The following is a 21,671-nucleotide window of genomic DNA, read 5'->3' as shown; positions in this document are numbered from 1 at the left end:
TATACGAATAAAATCTCCCAGAACCGAAGATTTCCCTACAGGTGTAATGTTAGAGATCCCTGCTTAATCGAATAATTTCCCCAGATAATCGAATAATAGTAATCAGCTTTTGTGTATATTTTTGCTGAGAAAATTTTTGAATTCATTAAAAATAAATTAAATAAGAGCAATTATTGATGTAAAAATTTAAAATGGTATTTTTCCGCAAACAAGAGAAAATCTACATTCATATTGCATCAAAGCATTTCCACTATTCTATCTAGTTTCTTTTATACAGTCGACTCTCGCTACAACACGATCCGACTTACGCGAAACTGCTATAACGCGATTTTTTCCCTGATAAAGAATTTTATTCTAACGCGAATTCTTCACCCGCAGCATGAAAATTTTCCAAAGGGAATCGCGGTTTTTTCGTGTATGGACCTTTATCCCTTTGGCATTACTGATAGCGGCAGTTCCCCCACTGTACTGGTCTGAACATCGCTTATAGAATTAACTACTACTCATTTTACATTTATTTTTTTCATTCTACACTGGTGTCCAAAAGTTAAACATAATTCATAAAATGCGAGAAAAATCTGTAAATGTTCGTAAAATTATATAAAGTTACTTATAGAGATTCATTGGTTGAAGAAGAAACGATATGTTTATGCAAAATAGTATACTCGATGGTGTCATGCGCGAATTAGGTGCACGTTTCGGTATGTGGATAAAACAGCTCGCACGCTTTAGAGAGTTCAGGCTCGTTTCATGCAATTGCTGTACCAAGAAACATTGGATCTGGTGAAACAGAACTAATAATGGCTCAAAGACATCAATTGGACACGTTTGCGAAAGGAAGAATCGTTACAATGCTAGAATCTGGACGATCAAAAACTGCAGTGTCTCATATTCTTAATGTGCCTCAGTGTGTAATCTCGAAACTGTGGCAGAGGTTTTCAAATACCAGAGATGTTACCCGCCGACCAGTACCCGGTCGACCAAGAGTCACAATCGCAAGCCAAGATCGTTTTCTGGCAATTTCTGCACGACGTCATAGGGACAGCTGTGCCAGAAAACTGGACTCAACGCTCAGTGCCGTCACAGGAATAACAATTTCGAGGCAAACTGTTTACAGGATCAACTCCTGTACGACTCAATCATGACGGTCTGTATGCCAGAAGACCAGCAGTTTGCATTCTTCTCACATCAGCGCATAATCGCGCTCGTTTAAACTGGAGCTTGCAACATCGGCATTGGAGTCTGGGACAGTGGGCTAATGTGATGTTCAGTGATGAGTCCCGCTTTACTCTACAGGGTGATTCTAGTCAGGTAACAATCTGGAGAGAAAAGGGGACTCGTTTCCAACCGCAAAACATAAGAGAAAGACATCACTTTGCGTCAGATCACTTTGCAGGAGTAATGGTGTGGGCGGGGGTATTATGTAGGATAGCCGCACCAACCTCCATATTTTTTAAACAGGCTCAGTCACTGGTCAAAGATACAGAGACGAGGTTCTTGAGCCTTATGTTTGCTTGTTTCGAGGTGCTGTTGGTCCTGAGTTCATATTCATGGACGATAACGCGCCATGTCACCGAACAGCTGTGGTCGATGACTTCCTCGAATCAGAAAATATCCAGCAAATGACGTAGCCTGCGAACTTCCCTGATCTGAACCCTATCGAGCATGTCTGGGATATGCTCGGGAGACAACTTGCAGCCCGTTTGCCCCTGCCAAGCTCGGCTTCGGAGCTAAAAAGAGCTCTCCAGCATGCTTGGAATTGTTTAAGCCAGAGGCGGATCCAGACAGAATTTTCGGAGGGGGCCATTTGGAAAAATATGACGCTTTGAAAATTTTAGAATTTTACAAATATTAATATAGAGCCCACCTTTTAACCAGAGCATTTTTTAGGAATTTTCACTAGGCGACACAAGTTGAACACAAAGGCTGTAACCTTTTCAATAATATTCCTCTTTGGTACAGATGTGATATACCCCCCCCCCCATTTGGCGACATCCGATTTTTTGCACAAAATTGAAATATTTTTCTCGCCAATGAGGCGATAAATTTTTAAGCATGGCATCCCTGGTGAAACTAACCTGTGGTTGGCAACGCGAAGGCAAACTTGTTCGAACTTGTTTACTTGGGTTCTTGGTTTTACGCAGGAGAGATACGTGTTGTTTTGTGCAATATACCTTACAGGAATGCTTATTTTGTGTTAGTTTAGATTCAGTAGTTGTGTTTTGAAGTAAAAACATTAGAAAATGCCAGTTTCTTCAAACTTGAAGGTTAATTAAAAGTTAACTCCAACGTGGTGTGTATCTGTAACATGCCATTGTCAGATGATGTTTTGTTTTGGACTGAGTGTGAGGATTTATACCATAAAAAGGTAAGTTCTTTATTTTAGAATTCACATAAAAATTCTCACTTCGGAAATTCTTTGTTTTTTACAAATCCTTGAGGGGTTCTTGTAGCTTTTAACTTTATTTTTACTGTATGTTAATTAATTTTACAAAAATAGTTCGGTTATTTTGTTCTAAAAGTTAATTCTTATCGATGCCACGAATTATTTAGACATTAACGTGCCTCCTTTAGGTACTGAATTTTATGTTAACAATTGAAAGTTCTTTCGGTTGTACTCTTAAAAATGCTGAATTTTATTAATAAATCTGCACAATAATGGTGCATATTTCACACTTAAAACTGTGTCATTATTGTACACTGAACGGAAGGAGCCACCCTTGGGTGTACATACACATGAATATGCATAATATACATAAATATACATAATTGTGACCATACTCCGACTGTAATGTATATTAACAGTCGGAGGGATAACGGACCGAGCGAAGCGAGGTCCTGGCGAGCCAGAGGTCTCATAGTACTTTCGTAATGAGACCGAGGCAGGGCCGGCGAGCCGAGGTCTCATTACGAAAGTACTATGAGACCGAGGGCTCGTATCCCGGAGAAATGATGAAAAAACAATTAATGCATTAATTTCGACTTGTAATTAATACAATAATTTATTTCATTGTATTTTAATATGTTTACAAAAAACCCCGGCCCTGTACATTTTTGAAGCATATATTCGTGATGTTTTTTGTTGTGCTTTTATGTTGTTTTTATATATATTGTGTTCTGAAGTGCTTTGATCATGTTTTTTATCTGATTTTTTCCTGTTGGCGCAAAAAAAGCATCGCTAAGAACGATGTATGACATATGTCGTCATACATCGTTTTCTTGGCGACGCTTTCTTGGCGCCAACAGGAAAAAGTCGCCAAGGGTGGGGTATATCACATCAGTTCCTCCTCTTTTCTTAGCAAACGTGTGCATATATCGTCGCCTCAAAGTGGTATTCCTGTAATCAGCACTCTTAGTTTCTGAGGCGACTGGGGGGGGGTACAGGACTTCTGTTTCTAATAGGAATCCGATATGAACCAACGGTAAGTATAATATTAACTCCGAAGTAAAGGGGGCCCAGGGGTTTCTCCCCCGGGAAAAATTTTTAATTTGTAGTCTTAAAAACGCATTTTAGACGATCTTTGGCAATGTTAGTGGTGAAGAGGTTCGGTGGCGCTCCCCTGCATATTTTTCGAAATTGTAGCTCTAAGAATGCAGTTTTAGACGATCTTTGTTAGAGAGAGGAGAGATTTGAGGGACCATCAAAGGAAAATTTTCTGTTTTGTAATCTTAGAAATACATTTTAACTGTCTTTCGTAACATTAAGGGCTGGGGTGCAAGACCCCCCCCCCCCTCCCTCCCCCGACCATTTTTCGAAATTGAAACCCTGAAAACGCAAACATTATCTCCAATAATGTTAAGAAGAGGGAGATGCAGAGGGTTCTTTTTTTGCAATTGTAGAGCTAAAAACGCAGTTTAATTCGATCATTTCGTGATGATACGTGGAGGAGAGATTCAAGGGCCCACACAAAGAAATTTTTCTACGAGTAATTTACAGTCTTAAAGATGCATTCTAATTATCTTCGGTAATGGTAAAGGAGAAGAGGTTTGGAGCGCTCCCCCGGAAATTGCTTGAAATTGTAGCTCTAAAAAGGCTGTTTTAGACGATTTTTGGTGATGTTAAGGGAAGGAGAGAGTAAAAGGCCTATCCCAGGATTTTTTTTTTAATTTATAGACTTAAAAACGCATTCTAGACTATCTTTGGTAAGGTTAGGGGTTGAAGAGATTCTGAGGTCCTCTCGCAAAATTTTACTCTTTAAATTGCAAATGTAGGCAATCCATGATTCATGAGTAACTTTTAGAGGACCAGCCATTTTTCGAAATTGAAGCTCCAAAAACGTAATTCTTGAAAACTTTCAATAATGTTAGGGGAGGGGGGAGGAGTTCTCTCCCGAAAACATTTTGAAACTCAGGCGCTTAAAACAAAATTTAGGCCGATCTTGAACGATGTTGGCGAAAAGGAGAGGTGGGGAACTCACCCCTGGAAACTTTTACAAGTTACTTTTTTTAACGCAGTTTGTAGACGATCTTTGGTAATATTAACAAGAGGAGTGGTTTGGAGGGTCCCATATTAAAAAGGGAACGAAGAATAATTACATAGTACATCATAAAGCCAGGCTGAAACTTAAATCTAACTTTAACTTAATGCACAGTCATTAAAGTATTTTATTATTAACTTTTTGTTAACAAATTTTCGTTCGTCTATTCGGATGGAATATTGAAACAGGTAGTATAGCTATTGACAGGCTAATAAAAAAATATTTTAAAAATATTATATATATAAAAATTGTTTCTTTAAAAATTTCTGTACAAATTTCTTGAAGCCTAAGCTGGGAGCTGCTTTTATTTCCAATGTATATAAGCGTAGGTTTTTTGCAACGTAAATTTGTAAGCAAAATTCATACTTTTAGTTTGAAAATTAAAAAAACTAAGTTTTTGAAATGAAACACATTTAAAATATGAAAAAGAACAACACAAAAGCGTTATATCATACAAAATCTTCGGATCTAATTGCGCTTATGTTTTTTTCTCAAATTGGAATTTCCTTTAGTTTCAACTTAATATTGCATACGATATAGTTAATCTGTGTACGTTTTAATTACTAAAATAACTAACTATTTCTTAAATCAGGGACTGAAAAAATAGTTTTCGTCTTATCCAGCAGCGAGATATTGGCTTGTTGGGGGTGTGAATCTATTTCTCAAAATACCTTTTTTTTTATATCGAATTACGTATGGAACTAGACAGAAATTTCCTCTAGATTTTAAAACCGTGGTTATTTTTTTATCTGCCATTAACAGCAAAAAATATGCATACCTTCCAAAGAGACCGGAAACCATCCGGCTATTCTTGCTCGCTTTGTGGGAGACACCGCAGTTATAAGTGCTAAATGAACTCAAATATTTGGTATACACTTGATATTTTTAAAATTTTCGTGAGGTATCCATGCCTTTCCTCTGGCATTGTTTCCATTCATGTTAGACTTCACATGAAAATTACAATGATTTTTTTTTTTTTTTTTCAGTTTAAGCGAGGAAAGAGGCTTAAAAAGTATAGTTGAAGCTTTCTCAGTGTGGTTTTATGGCTCCTCGGCGTTGTTTTAATATTCATGTTCGACTTTGAGGAATAATAAGGATTTTTTTTAATATTAAACTCTGAAAAAGGTTTTTAACTATTTTTGAAATTTTCTCAGGGTAGCGATAGCCCCCCTCTCATTGTTTTCTTATTGTTAGTCTCTTTATGCATCATAAGGGAAGTTTTTTACATTTTTGCTAAAAAAGGGGGGGGGGTTAACAATTCTTGAAATTTTTTCAGGGGGGCCATGGCCCCATGGCCCCCCCACTGGATCCGCCCATGGTTTAAGCCCACAACTCATCCACCATCTCATTGAAAGTATGAGTAATCGTTGTGCAGCGTGCCTGGCAGTCAGAGGTGGCCATACACACTATTGAACTTCAGCATCATCTTTTAAAGAAAAATTTTTGTGCCAAGAGTAAACTCCTCATATGCCTGATTTTCATTTAAACTATTTTTTGGGATGATAAAAGTAAATATTACCGTTTTTTTGAGTAGTTTCCTTATTTTGTAACCATGTTGCACTCGCATATCACATTTCCCCCTATTTCGATGTATATTTCTCACATTACTCAAATAAATAACAATTATGCTTAACTTTTGGACACCAGTGTATATGGGAAAGATGATGAAATATTATGACACCAAAGAGCGCTGTTTCATTTAAGGTTTGTGAAGATAGAAGGAAAAAGAGAAAGTTTCTCAACAACTATAGTGCATTTGTTTTTCTTACTACATAATGTACATACTGTAGTGGTTTATTTTGCGTCTTCCTTTCCCATTGATCATTGATTTTGTACATTGTAGCAGTTTTTTATGTTAAATAAAATGCTTGTTTTTAAAAGTGCAATAAATAAAAATTCAATTTTTTATTTAAGAAACAGTATAGTATAGTTAAGAAATGGTTTTTAACAGTTTGAGGTGGTGTTTACAAGTGTCTTTAATCGTATGGGTATGTTTAAAAAAGTTTTTACACATACCCTTTTCCACAACGCGAAATTTCAACTTACGCGAAGGGTCTTGAAACGCATCCCTCGCGTAAGTTGGGACTCGACTGTAGTTGCAATTACCAACAAACAGCCGATAATTAAATTAAAAAAAACAACGAAATATAAACATTGCAGACGATAAGAAATTGATAAATATTAGTTATACGTAAAACACAGTAATTGAAACGGTCTTTAAATATTTTTTGAGAGAACCTCCAATAGCTGTTCATCGTAATGCTTTTTTCTACGAAAAAAAAAGAGAGCAGTACTTAACATAAAAGAATTAAAATGGGCCTTGAAGTTTTGGAGAAATTGAAAATGATTGTAATTTGAATTACAGAATTTTTTTTGCCTGAAGATTGCTGCTCAAACAGCTGTGTTTGGATAGAAAATAACATACTTTTTACAGGGGACAGATTCGACCTTGATCTCAATTCTAAGAAAAAAATTTCTTCTAAGAACATGTGATCAAGGGAAGGAAGTACAAAGCGAACCCTAATAAAGATTTATCACCCCCATCCGAGTGGTCAGAAAGATGGTGGGGGGGGGGAGGGGATTTGAATGGTGGATTGTCGATTTAATGAGTATTGTTAGTAGGAGGTGGGGGAGTAAGATACAGGAAATGAGAAAAAGAAGTAGAGGGCAAAAAAGGCAAGAAAGTAAACGGACAGCGAACAGTGTGGAAATCAACTGTCTCTCAGATGGTTCCTCAACTGTTATAGATAAGGCAGTTTTTGCTGGATAATGGGTGTCACTTTCTGTTCGTTTTCTTGGTAGATAAGCAGCTCTATTTTGGTCCAAAATCTCTTCCTTTTTTTTTGTCACAAATGAGTAAGACCGGAATTTTTCGGGGGATTTTTGACAAGTTCAAAAGATTGAGGGGGACGTGTCCCCCCTGTCCCCCGCGCCAACGACGCCCGTGAACGAGTACAGTCCTGATGTCAATTTGTCATTGTGAAAAAACATAATTTGAATTTAAGATCTCTAAATTAAAAACTATTTTTTTTAACTTTTTACTCACACGTCTTGCTTTTTTTTTTTTTGTAACCTCATATATGTCCAACTGCTAAAAACGGTACCTAGACTTTTCAATTTGCTGCTTGGACAGCCTAATACAGGTGTCGTCATGATCAGTGTTGTGGAGTTTGACTAATTTGGGGTACAGGACCCAAAGTCAGAAGTTGAAGGTCTACAATAAATGATACATTTCACGAGTCTGAATTTAACTGTATTAAATGTTGATGTTTCTCTTTAACGATATCCTTGATTTAACAATATTTTTTTTCTCAGTCCCCTGACAATCCTTAAATCAAGGTTATACTATATATGGTTGTAAAATCTGCCTAAGGACTGCTGATATAAACTATGATTGAGATAAAGATATATTATAAAATTTGTAAGAATATATTTGTAAATGACCTGCAGGTAGCATTAGATGAAAACAGCTCCAAACCATCAGAAGTTTTAAAAAGGGGTATCTTAGCAGAACATTTCAAATCTAAAAAGAAAACAACTATTAGTCCTGTTATTACAGCATGTAAATAATCACTACTTTGCACATAATTTATGTAATTTTTGAATTCCAAAATGCTTCCCATAACAAACATTGTAAGGTCAGGTTTTTTCATGCAACTGAAAAGTACAAATGACGGCTGCATAAAAATTTCCACTTTCATATTGGGAAGAGAATATTTCACGAACATCCAGAAACTTAACAATATGCCCAGTTAAATCTTATTTACAATAGCAAATAACTATTGAATCTGGCAGAATCAAAATCTTTAGTTCATAAAGATGTAATTTTCAAATTTGAATCAGAGCGAAACCACTCCCAGGTTTTATTTCTTGGGTTTGCAATTTGAGAAAAGTAAAATATTTTTGTGAACTTTTTTTATTTATGTGAAAAAAGAAATTTTCATTAATTAGCCTTTTTTTTTTTTTTCTGGCAAAACGTAATGTCAAAGCAATTTTAGTTGTCATAGGGAAAGGTGGGGATATCTTGGGACAAGACATGGCCCACCTTAGGACACTATAATTTTCAGCTTTAATTTTGTAAACAGAAATTAGTTCTCTTAGGATATCATCAATGACAGCAGGATCTACTCTTCATAATACTTTGGAATTTCTCATATGAACAGTTAAAGACCGATACAATTTCTCATATGAACAGTTAAAGACCAATACAATTTCCTTTGTTTTGAAAAGTTTGGAGTTGCATTATTAGGTGGTTTCATTATTAAAATTTTTAAGTAGGAAATGGCAAAATTTCAATCAGAGCATGTGGGAATTAAAATATGTCCTTTCTAAGTAATTTAAACTTAAAGGTTAAAAAACATATTGTGTTGCTAAGTCTCACTTTTAAAATTGATAGTCAATTGATAGTTGCAAAGTCTCACTATGATATATAATGACAATCTAAATGGAGAAGGTTGGGACACACAGTGGTGGGGCATGTTGGGACACCATCCCAAGCTGCTCCATCAGTGTACACACAGAAAAAGCCTATTTCATTGTACTTAATAAATCTGATGAGTTTAAATGAAATAAAATTGAGAAAATGGCTACGGTTATACAAAAAATCGATTTTTCTTTCTAGGTAAAGTATTAAGATATTAACAATAACAGAAATGGCGAAATCTAGAAAAGAAAAAAAGGAAGTTCCCTGCTGTTGATGTGTCTGCTCTGGAAACAACATCAGTAGAAAATGTTCCTAGAAAAAAATTTCAATTATTTAAGACAGGGTTGGCTTTTTGCCGGCAGAAACTGGTTTTTGCCCTGCCAGTGGCAGAAACTGGTTATAACCGGTAAAAACCGGCAGAAACTGGTAGAAACTGGCAAAAACTAGAAAACGTTTTTAATAGCTCTAGTAATTACTTAATGACAGGCAATTAAGTAAAATAAAAAATATAACTCAATTTCGGCATTGCAAAAACTTAATATAATAGTTATTTAATAATTAGTGTAAAAATATGTTAAATAGCAAAACTGACATTTCCAAAGCAAAGTAAAATTTATCATAGTTGAAATTGCTATGCGTTAGAAATTTTAGCCTTGTAATGTTGTAAGTAACAAATTTTTCAGTTTGTTGTTTATAATTATTTTGTTTGCATTTAATTTAAAGTGTAATATATATATATATATATATATATATATATATATGTATATATATATATATCAAATATTTAAATAAATACAGATTTGTTTTATTTCATTAAACTCTAAAATTCAAGAACTTTTCATTTTACACTTAATATAACTGAACAAAGCTATTCTAAAAGAGCTTAATCAAGCAGTTACTGATAATCATTTACTCGCCTATATGCTCCATCCAAAGTATTTGGGAGTAAATTTATCATGTTATCAAGAAGAAAGTGCCCGCACTTTACTCACAAATATTAACCCTGATTATGTACCTTATACCATTGCTTTACAAAGCAAATCGGCCCCTTTTCCCAAAACCTATTTTTCCAATCACGTGGTAACAACTACTCCAAATACCGCATGGTAGTGCAGTTTGAAAAAATGTGCTATAGATGAAAGTTATTTGAATCTTGCTTGTTCTTTGAGGATAATGCCAGCTAGTTCTGCTGGGATTGAAAGAATCCTCTCAAATTTCTCCTTTGTGCACAACAAATTGGGAAATTGGTTAGGTTTAGAAACAGCGTCAAAACTTTTATTTTGTTAGAGGCTGCTGCAGTGGAGAAACAATGTAAAATTTGATTTTGAATGGTGGTAGTGTAGTAAATAAATTGTATTTGGGTTAATATTCAATTATTTTTCTTATACATTTTCTATTGTATGTCAGGAGTTGCATTTATGTCATTTTTTGAGTTTCTGCCAGTTTCTGCCATAAATGTGGCAGAAAGGGGTTTTTGCCATGCCGGTTTTAACCGGTTTCTACCAGTGGTTTTTACCCGCCTCGGCAGAAACCTGCCAACCCTGATTTAAGATGACAATTATTAGTATTATTGCTTGTGTCCCAAGGTGCTCACTTAGTGCGGCAGGTTGGGACGTTGTAATGACTTTCTGATTTTTTTATGAAAATTTAATTTAATGAAATAATAGGGTAAAATAAATTTTAATTGAAGCAAAAATGTCTAAATTGCATGTTCAGCTAAGGTTCGTGAAAATTGGTTTGAAAACAAAATATTTAAAAATCATTAGTGTTTAAAAAGTGTCCCAAGGTACCCCACCTTCCCTTACTTTATTGAGTAGACCCTAAGGAGTATAATACAGTATTGTGGCAATTAATTGGGAAATGCTGTTCGCTTACGTGTGATAAAGTGAAATGCTTTTCACATTATCACACATAAGCGAACGAATAAGCACTAAAATTCATCTCAGAGTTCAAATGGCAGTTATTTTCAAACAAGTAGCTGTTTGTATGCATGAGGTAAGTATCAGGCCTATAAATTCTTACGCAAAGTGGCTAGAAATTGGCAGTATTAGCTGCTTGCTTGTTGTGGTGAGCAATAGGAGTTATTAAAAATTAGCTCTGAAACGCGTGCTAAAGTGATTACGCTTAGAGAACAAGCTTCTAAAATGTTAGAAGAAATAGGCAAAATATGTGGAGTGATAAATCAAGGATTGAGAAAAAGTTTTATTTTCTGATGAAACACATTTTGTGATTCAGGGATTTAGATCTAGGTTCGTGAGAAGGAGCAAAGGAGAACCTCTTCGTCCACACCACATTAATCAAGCACACAAGAATCTGCCCAAAAAGATGTTTTGGGGTTGTTTCTGCGTTTCGTGGACAGAATTCTTTGTTCCCGTAGAAGGGAAGATTAGCATGGCCCTTGCTCTAGGGTGTGATGTGATGTTCCCGTAGAAGGTAAAGTTGAATATTAGCAGTCGCCACTCGCCAAGCGGCGGTTAAAGTCACAAAAGTGGCAATTTAAAAATGTGTCATTGATCGCCACCCCCCCCCCCCCCCCCCGCTCACCACTCTTGATCAGTCACTCTACAAATTCATTTTTCTTAAGATTTAAAATGCCGTAAAATACCGAAAGTAACCCCCATCCCCTATTTTCCAAAACAAAACTTGAAAATTTTAGGAAGGGGGTTATAATCGAGAATTGTTTGAAAAATTAGCCAAAATAATTGTTTTTAGTAGTATTAATTTTAGGGTACAGAAAAGAAATAATAAGTAAATAACAGTTAATATTAATGAAGAGTGAGAAATTAATTAAATCCTTTCATAATTCTCCTGTTGTAATAAATTACACGTGAGTGCCATTTTTATTTATTTATTTATTTATTTTTTGAAAGAAAGGATTTTGCACCTTAAGTTGGAAAAACCCCTATAATTTATCGCTTGCAAATTCATGATGTGCTAAATGTAATAAGGTAATGTGCTAAATGTAATAAAAGAAGCAAAATCTTAATGGTCTTGTTCCAAAACAGAAGCATAAATCTCAAGCATCACTGCAAATTTGTTACAAAAATCATAATTTCAAAAACTGCGCTTTACAAAAATTTGCCAACGTAAAAATAGACAAATCTCTTGCTCGATTTAGTAAAATATACATTTCTAATGATCTGAAAACTCGGTCAAGTACTTTATTTCTGCTTTAAAAAAGGTTATTTTTAAGTTTCATGCTACTTTTTAAGCAACCTGTTTCCAAAATGGCGTTGTGTTGAAGATTGTTTATTTTCACAAGTCAGAATAAATATGCTGTTTCCAAAATGAATAAAAAGCAGTACGATTGCATAAATTTCTTCTGTTTTACATATGAACAAAAAAAAGGTGCTCTTGCATCAAAAGGAGTCTAGACATTTTATAAATACAAATACAAATACAAAAGTGACGACCAGCAACAGGCTCTGGGCCCAGCTAGACTGGTCCTAGTCAATTTACAATCCCCAGTGAAGATCAATGGCCCTCTTAAAACTGTCTACTCCTTTGCTCATTACCACCTCTTCCGGTAAGCTGTTCCAAGGTTCCACTACCCTGCTAAAATAATAATTTTTCCTAATATCCATGTTAGCCTGAGATTTAAATAGCTTAAAACAATGACCCCTTGTCCTGTTTTCAGTGCTAAACTTTAGTCCCCGTAACATCTTTCGTTTTAATAAATTTAAACAGCAACAACGGTTTCTTGGAAACCGTTTTTTTTTTTTTTCTTTTTCTTTTTTGTTTAAATCATTGTGTTTTCTTTTCGTTCTTTTTTTTTATAGAACAGAAAACCTGCACATTGAGGGAGAAGCTAAATCTCTGTAAAGGCTTTCTAAGTAAAGCAGAAACTTTTATCTTTTTTTTTTGGGGGGGGGGGGGGGGGGCAAATGAAGATGATCTGAAAATTTTTAGGTGAAGGAAAGGGGAGTGGGGGTAAATCAAGATTATAAAATGATTTCACTTTTCTTGCATGTGAGCGATATTCTGATGATATTTTTTTTCCATTACTAATAAAAATTTGAAACATAGCTGCAGTTTTAAAAAGTGGCTACTAACTTTAAAAAGTGGCCTCTAATAAAACTGTGTCTACTGGCCAGAGACTACAAACCAAATTCCTCAGTTTTTCAGCTTTAGTAGAAGGAATGATGAGCAGTGCCTGATACAAATCGATATTGACCCAAAATGTGCTTCCAATCTTGTCGAAACTTTGGCCAAAAGGAGATGGCATTTTTCAACAAGATGGCGTGCGATGCCACACATCGAAGCAAAATTGTCGATTTCTGCTCTAAAAAACCCGGCCCGGAAACTCACCGAACTTAAATCCGATTGAAAATTTGTGGGCTATTGTCACAAAACGTCTTCATAAGTTTGACAGTACTACGATAGAAAAGCTAAATTTGTCTGTTATTGACATGTCGTATAAAGAGGATTAAATTAAAAACAATATTAGCCAGTCTAGTACTTTCCATGCTAAAATGTGTCTGTGATGTTAAGTGTCGGGGAGGTCATATTAATTATTTTCAAATGTATGTGTTAAAAACTGGAATGGAACTGATTTTTTTGAAGAAAAATGCATTTCTTAATTAATTGCCACAATACAATAAGAACAATGATGCAATACATAAAATAAGACGCTTGAAATTCTTAGATATAATCAACAATCTTAAAAAGTTGGACCTTGATTTAACGAAATCATAGGGACCTAAACTTTTATATGTTAAATCGGCTCTCCTCTGATATGCCCCCCCTCTTGGCGAGATTTTAATTTTTCGCTCGATACGAAAATCGCCAATAAGGCGATAACTTGGCAACCCTGGTTTTGCAACTTGAACGCTGGAAAGTAGTTTCTCGAAGTCTGTCTTTTTGCACGTGTCTGTGTGGTAGGAGGTAGGTGCTCATATGTTCCGCTTTTAGAGTATTCTTTTTCTTGTTGTTTTTTAATGTTAATTTAGTTGAATTTTCTATTTTAATTATGAGTTCGGTTTGTGATGTTGTCCAAAAGTATCAATTGAAATTTTTGAATGAATCTTCTTTTTCTTTTTCGTCAGGTCGTCCAACGTTTGGACGTACCGTAGTCCTAAATAGATTTTTTATATTTAAACTAATTGAAAATAAAGAGGTTTTTTTTAGAATTTTTAAGGGAAATTGGTTTACTTAAGAATGAAATGTTATGTTCTAGATGTAATTCTGTTATGAAAATTAAAAAAACTAAAAAATGTTCAGATGGGTTAATTTTTTTTGTAGAAAGGTTATTGGGGGTGTTGTTTGTGGAAAAGAAGCAACAATCAGGAGTGGGTCATGGTTTAGTTCTAGCAAGTTGAAAATAGAGGAGATTTTTTTGATAACATATGAGATTTTAATTGGGATCAAAACTGCTGATATTGAAAGTCAATATTTTTTTTCATCACAAACTTTAGCCGATTGGCGAAATTATATTAATGAAGAAATATTAAATTACATTGAATTAAAATCCGAACAAATAGGGGGGGTTGGGAAAGTTATTGAAGTTGATGAATCTAAATTTGGGAAAAGAAAATATAATCGAGGACATGCAGTTGAGGGACAATGGGTTTTTGGGGGGGTTGAACGGTGGTTGCTGTTGGGGATAGGGGTAGGGAAACTCTATTTTTGGCAATTAAGCAGTGGATACTACCAGGCATGACGGTGCACTCCGATTGTTGGAGGGCATATGATACATTGGGGGAGGAGGGGTATGAGCATTTAACAGTCAACCATAAACTTAATTTTGTAGATCCAGAAACTAAATGTCACACTAACACAATTGAATCCACATGGAGACACGTTAAAAGTACTCTACCAACATATAATAGATTAGGGGAATTTAAATTTTATTTAGCTTATTATTTATACAAAAAAAATTGTGAATACAAAAATGAGGATATGTTTGTAAAGTTTTTGGAAATAATTCGCGAAATTAATTGGGTGGAGTACAAAATACAAGTAAAATAAGGTTGTTTTTTTTTTTGGAATTTTTTTTGTCAAAACAAACATAATTTAAATATTTTTGTAAAGTAATGATAATAAAAAATGGGATAATTTCCCTAAGAGCGGAACATATATGCACTGCCTCACGTGAGGAAGTAAAAGAAAAGTAAAAAAGGTAAGTGAACATATTTTGAATTATTGTGTTTTTAGTGTGTTTCTGGTAGTTTGTATTTTGGTCTGGTTGGCATTTTTGTAGCACAAAAATGGTGTTAATTTCACATAAAATCTGTGACTTTATTGTATACTGAACGGAGGAGATCTGTGACTTATATCCGACTGTGATGTATATTAAAAGTCGGAGGGATAACGGACCGAGCGGCAGCGAGGTCCTGGCGAGCCCGAGGTCTCATAGTACTTTCGTAATGAGACCGAGGCAGGGCCGGCGAGCCGAGGTCTCATTACGAAAGTACTATGAGACCGAGGAATCATATCCCGGAGAAACAACGGAAAAAAATTAATGCATTAATTTCATTAAATAATTAATGACATAATTTGAATTTTTCCTGTTGGCGCTAAAAAAGCATCGCTAAGAACGATGTATGACATATGACGTCATACATAGTTTTCTTGGCGACGCTTTTTTGGCGCCAACAGGAAAAAGTCGCCAAGAGGGGGGTATATCAGATTTGTTCCGTTAAATCAGGGTTATTCTTAATATTGGGGTGAAAAAAAAAATTCATTTATCTTATCTGAAAGCCCTAATCAACAAAACTTCATAAAATTAGCCATTACTAGAAAGTGTTCACGCTTTATTCAGCATTCCATGACTTATAATACACTAGCTAATTTGAAATTTTAAGTACTGAGTAATAGGTGTTTCACAATTTCCTTGATAACCGACTCGAAATAGTTCTTTTTTAACTCTATGGAGAGAGAAAAATACTGTGTCATTTATAGACTGCTGCAGGAGATATGATTTTAGTTAGCAGGCCATGTAAAGTTACAGAAAAAGTAACAGTGTTAATAGGAGTTTCATTTTCGTTTTCTGCATCATAATCGCTATTCATTGTTTGCCCCCTTGCCCGTCAAAAATTTCTGATTCCAAAAAAAGTCTTTCTACTTCGGACAAGACGGATGTATCATTTGGAAAACAATCCAGTATTTCCAAACTCAAATTAACAAAAAAAAAAAAACTCCCATCTGTTAAAATAATTCGTTAATTTGGGGCTTATTATTCCTTAAATCGAGGTTTTTCCCTTCATTTTACTTGGGGGAAAAAGAAAAAATTTCTAAATCATGAAATTCGTTAAATAGAGGTTCGTTAAATTGGGGTCCGACTGTACATTCAAACAAATTTTAATTGCCGGGCATCTGCTACATACATAGAAGGGGCCGCTTTTACAATGTGGACTTTTGTGACTAGGGTAGCTTTTACGACGCGGAATTTTGTGAATAGGGCCGCTTTTACAACGTGAAATTTTGTCCAAGGGGCCACAAAGCGGACTTAATTTTGTCCTGGATTGATAACCGACTCCACGATATTCATATGTTACATATAAAGCATTTCACAGCAAATTTTTGAAATCTTTGTTAAATGTAGCGTAACAATGAAAGTTTTTTCAAATATTTTTAATAGATACATTTTTCACCTCCTGAGTCATCCTTTCATAATGAGACCAAGTTTTTGACTAAAAGGGATAAAAACTACATGAGTTTTAACAAAAAAAATCAATGGTGACTACCTAATTAAATTTAGGCTTCACTTGGGATTGATAAAACTCAACAGTACACTTTGAAATTTTTGAACTACACAAACCAATAAATACTGTGTTGATGAACTTTAAAAATTAATTTGGTATTTTTTACATTAATTATTGGATTAGTACAGGACACCCAAATGGAACACTTTAAAACATGATTTAGTAAAAAAAAGTTTTTTTATTAAATCAAATGTAACGTAAGAACCGAGGACCTATTCATCTAACTTACGAGGCAAAAGATGAATTCTTTGTAGTTTAAAAGCCTTTGGTTGACAAAAGAATATTTAACCATCAGAGTTACCATCCAATGGAACAAAATGTGGGATGAGGGATATTGTCAGTTTTTCAGAAGGCACTTCGTCATACCCCCTTGAACACAGAGTTCCATTTTATGTGGGGGTGATTGGTACGCAATCCTAAAGAAGACAACCAGACAGCCGTAACTTGGGCGTACATTTTAATGTGCAAAAAAGTCTTAATGTCCTTTACATCACTTGTTTGTTGTATTTTAGTCATTCTTACATTTTAAAATCTGCTGCTTTTACAACAAAATGCTATGATCCAAGTATACCTTCTGCCAAAAACAGCGAAATAAAATCATCAGGTGCTATGTGATGAAGGAGGAGTCAAGTGTCTTCTTGTGAAAAACGGAAAATAGTTGCCTGACATACAGTACTCCTAATGGGAGGTCACTGAGACCTCCGAAAAATTTCCTCATTCTGCAAATTTTGGAGATATAATTGCAGTTTTCAAATGCTCGAATGCAATTTGTCATTAGATGCTTCAAGGGGCATGCACAGTGGGGGGGGGAGCCCTGTTGGCATGGGCTAGAGCCTGAAGGGGGTCCAATATTTTTAAAACTAAGGTTGAAATATAGGGATAAATAATATGGAGGGGGGGGGCTTGGAAAAGTAATTTGTGACGGGCCCCAAAATGTTAAAGTGCATGCTAATGGATGCATCTATATGTGTCCATACCCGTATTTATCACTAGGCAATATTTGAAATTCCATTCAGCAAATTGAGTCTATCTTCTGAAAATTGCAGTTTGAAGCGCCCCTCCTGACATAATGTAAATGAAATGTGATTATATAATTTAATCAATATATGTCAAAAATAATTATTTAATTACCTTTGATAATAGAATTGAATAACAATGCAAACCAAACTTAAATAATCTCACACCTGACTGAAGAACAAAAGGGTCAAAAGAAATATTTTTAGGTCTTATTCAAGGATGATGTAATAATTCATCATTTCCTGAATTGAATAAAAAATGCCAATATATATATTTTTAATTTCACCCATTTTACAATTCTCAATTTCAGCCTTTAAATGACTTTGAAATTAGAAGTGGTTTTTGGAAATCATGAGGTGTGTTATGTCAACACTTGTGCATGCTTTCATTTTTTTGACACTTGTGAGCATGACTTCAAATAAAAAGAACGAATAAGCGTTCAAATAAAAAGCGAACTAATAAGAATCCATAAAATTTACCAGATGAATTTTCAATTTTGATGTCTGTTGAATAAAACTCTGAAACACAGAGAATTTTCAGAGAATTAATATTACAACTATTATCAATATAGAGCTTCATCTTCAAATCCACGTTTTAAAAAGAAAAAGAAAACAAACCGCTTTAACAGGCAGTTGCAGTTAATAGTTTTTTTCACTCGTTGAGTTGCGTTCGATGAAACTCACCGGTCGAACGGCGGTTACAATTCTAAGCAGTTGATTGGTTGATTGGAGCACGTGATCATTAGCTGTCACGTGATTAACTGACCGGTCGCTCCGGTCGAGCTCGTCGAACGCAACCTTGGACGCAAATGAGCCTCCTTCCTCCTTCATTAAATAATCTTAGCTTACGTTCGACGAGCACGACCGGTAGCGACCAGTTAATTAATCACGTGACAGCTAATGATCACTTGCTCCAATCAACTAATCAACTGCTTAGAATGGTAACCGATGCGGTAACCGGTTGATCATAGAACGCTGCGGTTAGTCACCGGTTACTTACCGGTCGACTGGTGAGGTTCATCGAACGCAAGGTTAAAATTTTGTTCGTTTTTTTGAGCAATTACGATTGCTTATTGTTCTCACTTGACCGTTCTTGACGTTGTGATTCCTTTTTCACCTTGGATCAGCGGCTCTGCAGCACCGCCGCCCACCAGCTCTGCAGGCGGCGCGGCGTTTGTCCCCCGGTCGTGAGCTATCCGTTTTTCCTGGTCGGAAGCGTCCATGTCCGGGGTACACACACGCCTACGTGCATACACACAGGTCTATGCACACACACAAGCCTACACATGCATGCACGCGCGCATACGCGCACACAACTATACGCAAGTAACCACCCAGGAGGAGGGGCAAGCTTGGGGGAGAGGAGCCGTTACTAGAAACAATAACTCCAATGAATAGGGTCTTGTCGCAACTCGTGATTGCGAAATACATAATTTGAATTCAAAATGTCAGAATTCAAATTAATTTAATTTTTTTTTCTTTGATTTTTACGAAAATTGCACCGATTGATGCCTCCTAATCCTAGTAGAGATATTAATGGACTATACTTCGTCATATTTTTCGAGACTGTATGTAAAGAGTCTTCTGCGGAAGGACTGTCTTTATCCTAAAAGGGAACTTCTTGAATGATTGATTTATTGACGGAATAAATCACGAAGGCATCAAAGGGGAGGGACATGACGCAGACTAAGACTATAACTACTATATTGAAAATGAAAGAGTGGGTGTTTTCAGAGCTATTTTTCTCTTTTCTTTGGGAGTAGGTGCGGGATTTGCAACGTGAGACAGAAAGCTGTACAAGAGGTTCCCAAACTGGGTGCCACACGAAGAGGTGAGGGATCCCGCAAAGTGTCCATGGTACAGTATGGAATCACAAATTCGAAATGCTCGGGACCAAGACCTTTCTGGATTTCGGAATATTCCGGACTTTGGATTTTGAATCGAAATTGTCACAGTTTCGCTGACGTTGCGCTAATCTTCTTTTATTTTTTGATCAATCTGAATAAAAGTATACTTCATAATACTAAAACAAAAGAAGGAGACGAGTTGCAACGGATGCAGATGTTGCTTTTTATGTGCAATGTGTCGATAGATACAATAAATGAATCATTTTTTTTACTAAAAAAATAATTTTGTACTTTTGTTCAAAATAGTTTTTGTTCATTGCATACTTATGAGAAGAAAAAAAAAACATCGTTAATTGAAAGCGGACGTTGAAAGATTGTTGCACAATTAGCAAAACGCTTATTTACGCATAACACGAAGAAAAAAAAGGTTTTAAAAAGTCTGTACTGAAAGTACTGCGTTTTCAACAAGTTTTTGGTGAACGTTAACAATTTTGGACTTTTGAAACGGAAAAAAAGGGGGAAACAAAACAAAAAAAAATTTTGATTAAAAAAAAATTACTTAAAGGGAAAAAAGTTCCGGTTTTTGAGTTGTCCGGAATTCGGGATTTCGAACGTGGGGTCTCATACTGTATTAATATATACGTTAACGTTTATGACAGAAACAGAGAAGGGTGCTTGCAGTCAGAGGCGGCGCGGCGATTGGGACTGAAAACTGGGGAGTCAAAAAAACAACTAAAAGCCATGTAGGAATTTTTAGTGGCAGCAAAAAAAAAAAAAAAAAAGAGAGAGAGAAAAAGGACAAAATTTTCTGGGAGGGCCGTGGTAGCCTGATCGGTAAGGCATTGGACTCGGGACCGGAGGGCCTCGGGTTCGATCCTCGCTGGTCGAAGACCCACCGTCGTCATTAATGGGGACTGGGCGACGTTAAATATGCTCGTGGTCTCAATGTCCTCCAAGTGAAACGATACCTCTGGGGGTGCTAGTACTAGGTAGCTATTAGCTCTTGGGCTAGTTCAAAATTCTCACTAACTGTTCAATCCGGTGATGGTGCTGCCATCTATCGGTATACAAAATAATAGAGGCAAGGCACGTAGTATGCAGTCCTCGACATAAATACAGTTGAAGTCAGTTGTGACTCTTGAATAGAATAGAATAGAATTTTCTGGGGCTGGTTTTGACTTAACTCACTCACTTATCTCTCATTTTTCTTAAGATTTTGATGAATTATGTATACAATAACTTGTCCAGAAGATGAATCAGACATATATTTACATTATTTATCCCAAAGTATTTTGAGATGACACTAACACTTTTGGTAACAATTTCATTAATTAAGTATGGCTTGTTTAAGTAAAACATATCGAAACAATAAATACATAAACTAAAAGTTACTGCTTGTGCTAAATAATGTTTCCTAAACAGATATGTTAAGCAAAAACAAATAATTATGTTCTGAAAAGTTTGACATTTCTGCTTTTTTATAATTTCAAGTTTTTTTCTTATAATGGAAACTAAAATAAATAATTGAACCATAAAAAGTTGGGGGGGAGGGTTGAAATAATTTACGATTTTAGCTAATTTTGAGAATGTTGGTTAGATACTAGAAAGTCGATATCGGTATACGGGAAAGTAGGCTCGTTTAGTTCTGGGCGGAACTTCTTGTTTAAAAATGAAATTGTGCTTAAGTGTTCACTCGCTGATCGGTCTACCCTATATCGTCGACATGAACGCAAAAGTAGTGTCCGAACCAGGGGCGGCTCCAGGGTCAGGAAATCCGGGAAGCCGCACAGGGCGCTGCACTTTGGGGGCATTGCGCCGAGTTGGCTTTTGTTTTTCGATTTTTTTTTTTTTTACTTCTTTATAGCGCAAGCTTGATCTAGTTCATTGAACTTGAGGCCCCATTATAAATGCAACGCAAGGATGAATAGGGCCCACCTAAAACCAGCAGGCCCTTCCACCCACGCAACTAATACTATTCTGATGTGCAGTCCCTCCGCCCTCCCGCGTGGACCCCAAGGGCCACGCCAGACCCTAAGTTTCTGGCTGTAAGTTGACACAGCCTATTGTTGGCAGGGTCTGATTGCTGAATAGGCCAACTAGGCCGTGGCATATGTACACGTTAAAATCATTGGCCGCGTTAAAAACATTAATATTTTATGTGATACTTTTACGTTAATTTTGTGATTACTTTTTTTTTTTTTTTT

At 35.7% G+C, this 21,671-nt stretch overlaps 1 protein-coding gene across 1 annotated transcript in view; it reads right to left on the bottom strand.

Annotated features, from left to right (window-relative positions):
* Nucleotides 1–18,223, bottom strand: part of LOC129217117 (methionine--tRNA ligase, cytoplasmic-like) — a 116,917-nt gene extending 98,694 nt beyond the window's left edge. Inside the window, exons 1-2 of the mRNA XM_054851367.1 lie at nt 18,101–18,223; nt 7,923–8,001 (exon numbers count right to left, since the gene is read on the bottom strand). Coding sequence (XP_054707342.1) covers nt 7,923–8,001; nt 18,101–18,200 — 179 coding nt within the window. The 5' untranslated portion in view covers nt 18,201–18,223. The remainder of the gene's footprint in view (nt 1–7,922; nt 8,002–18,100) is intronic.
* Between the last annotated feature and the right edge of the window lie 3,448 nt (nt 18,224–21,671).

The sequence above is a fragment of the Uloborus diversus genome, chromosome 2, assembly GCF_026930045.1.
Source record: "Uloborus diversus isolate 005 chromosome 2, Udiv.v.3.1, whole genome shotgun sequence".
NCBI lineage: Eukaryota > Metazoa > Arthropoda > Arachnida > Araneae > Uloboridae > Uloborus > Uloborus diversus.
This window is presented reverse-complemented; position numbering and strand designations above follow the sequence as displayed.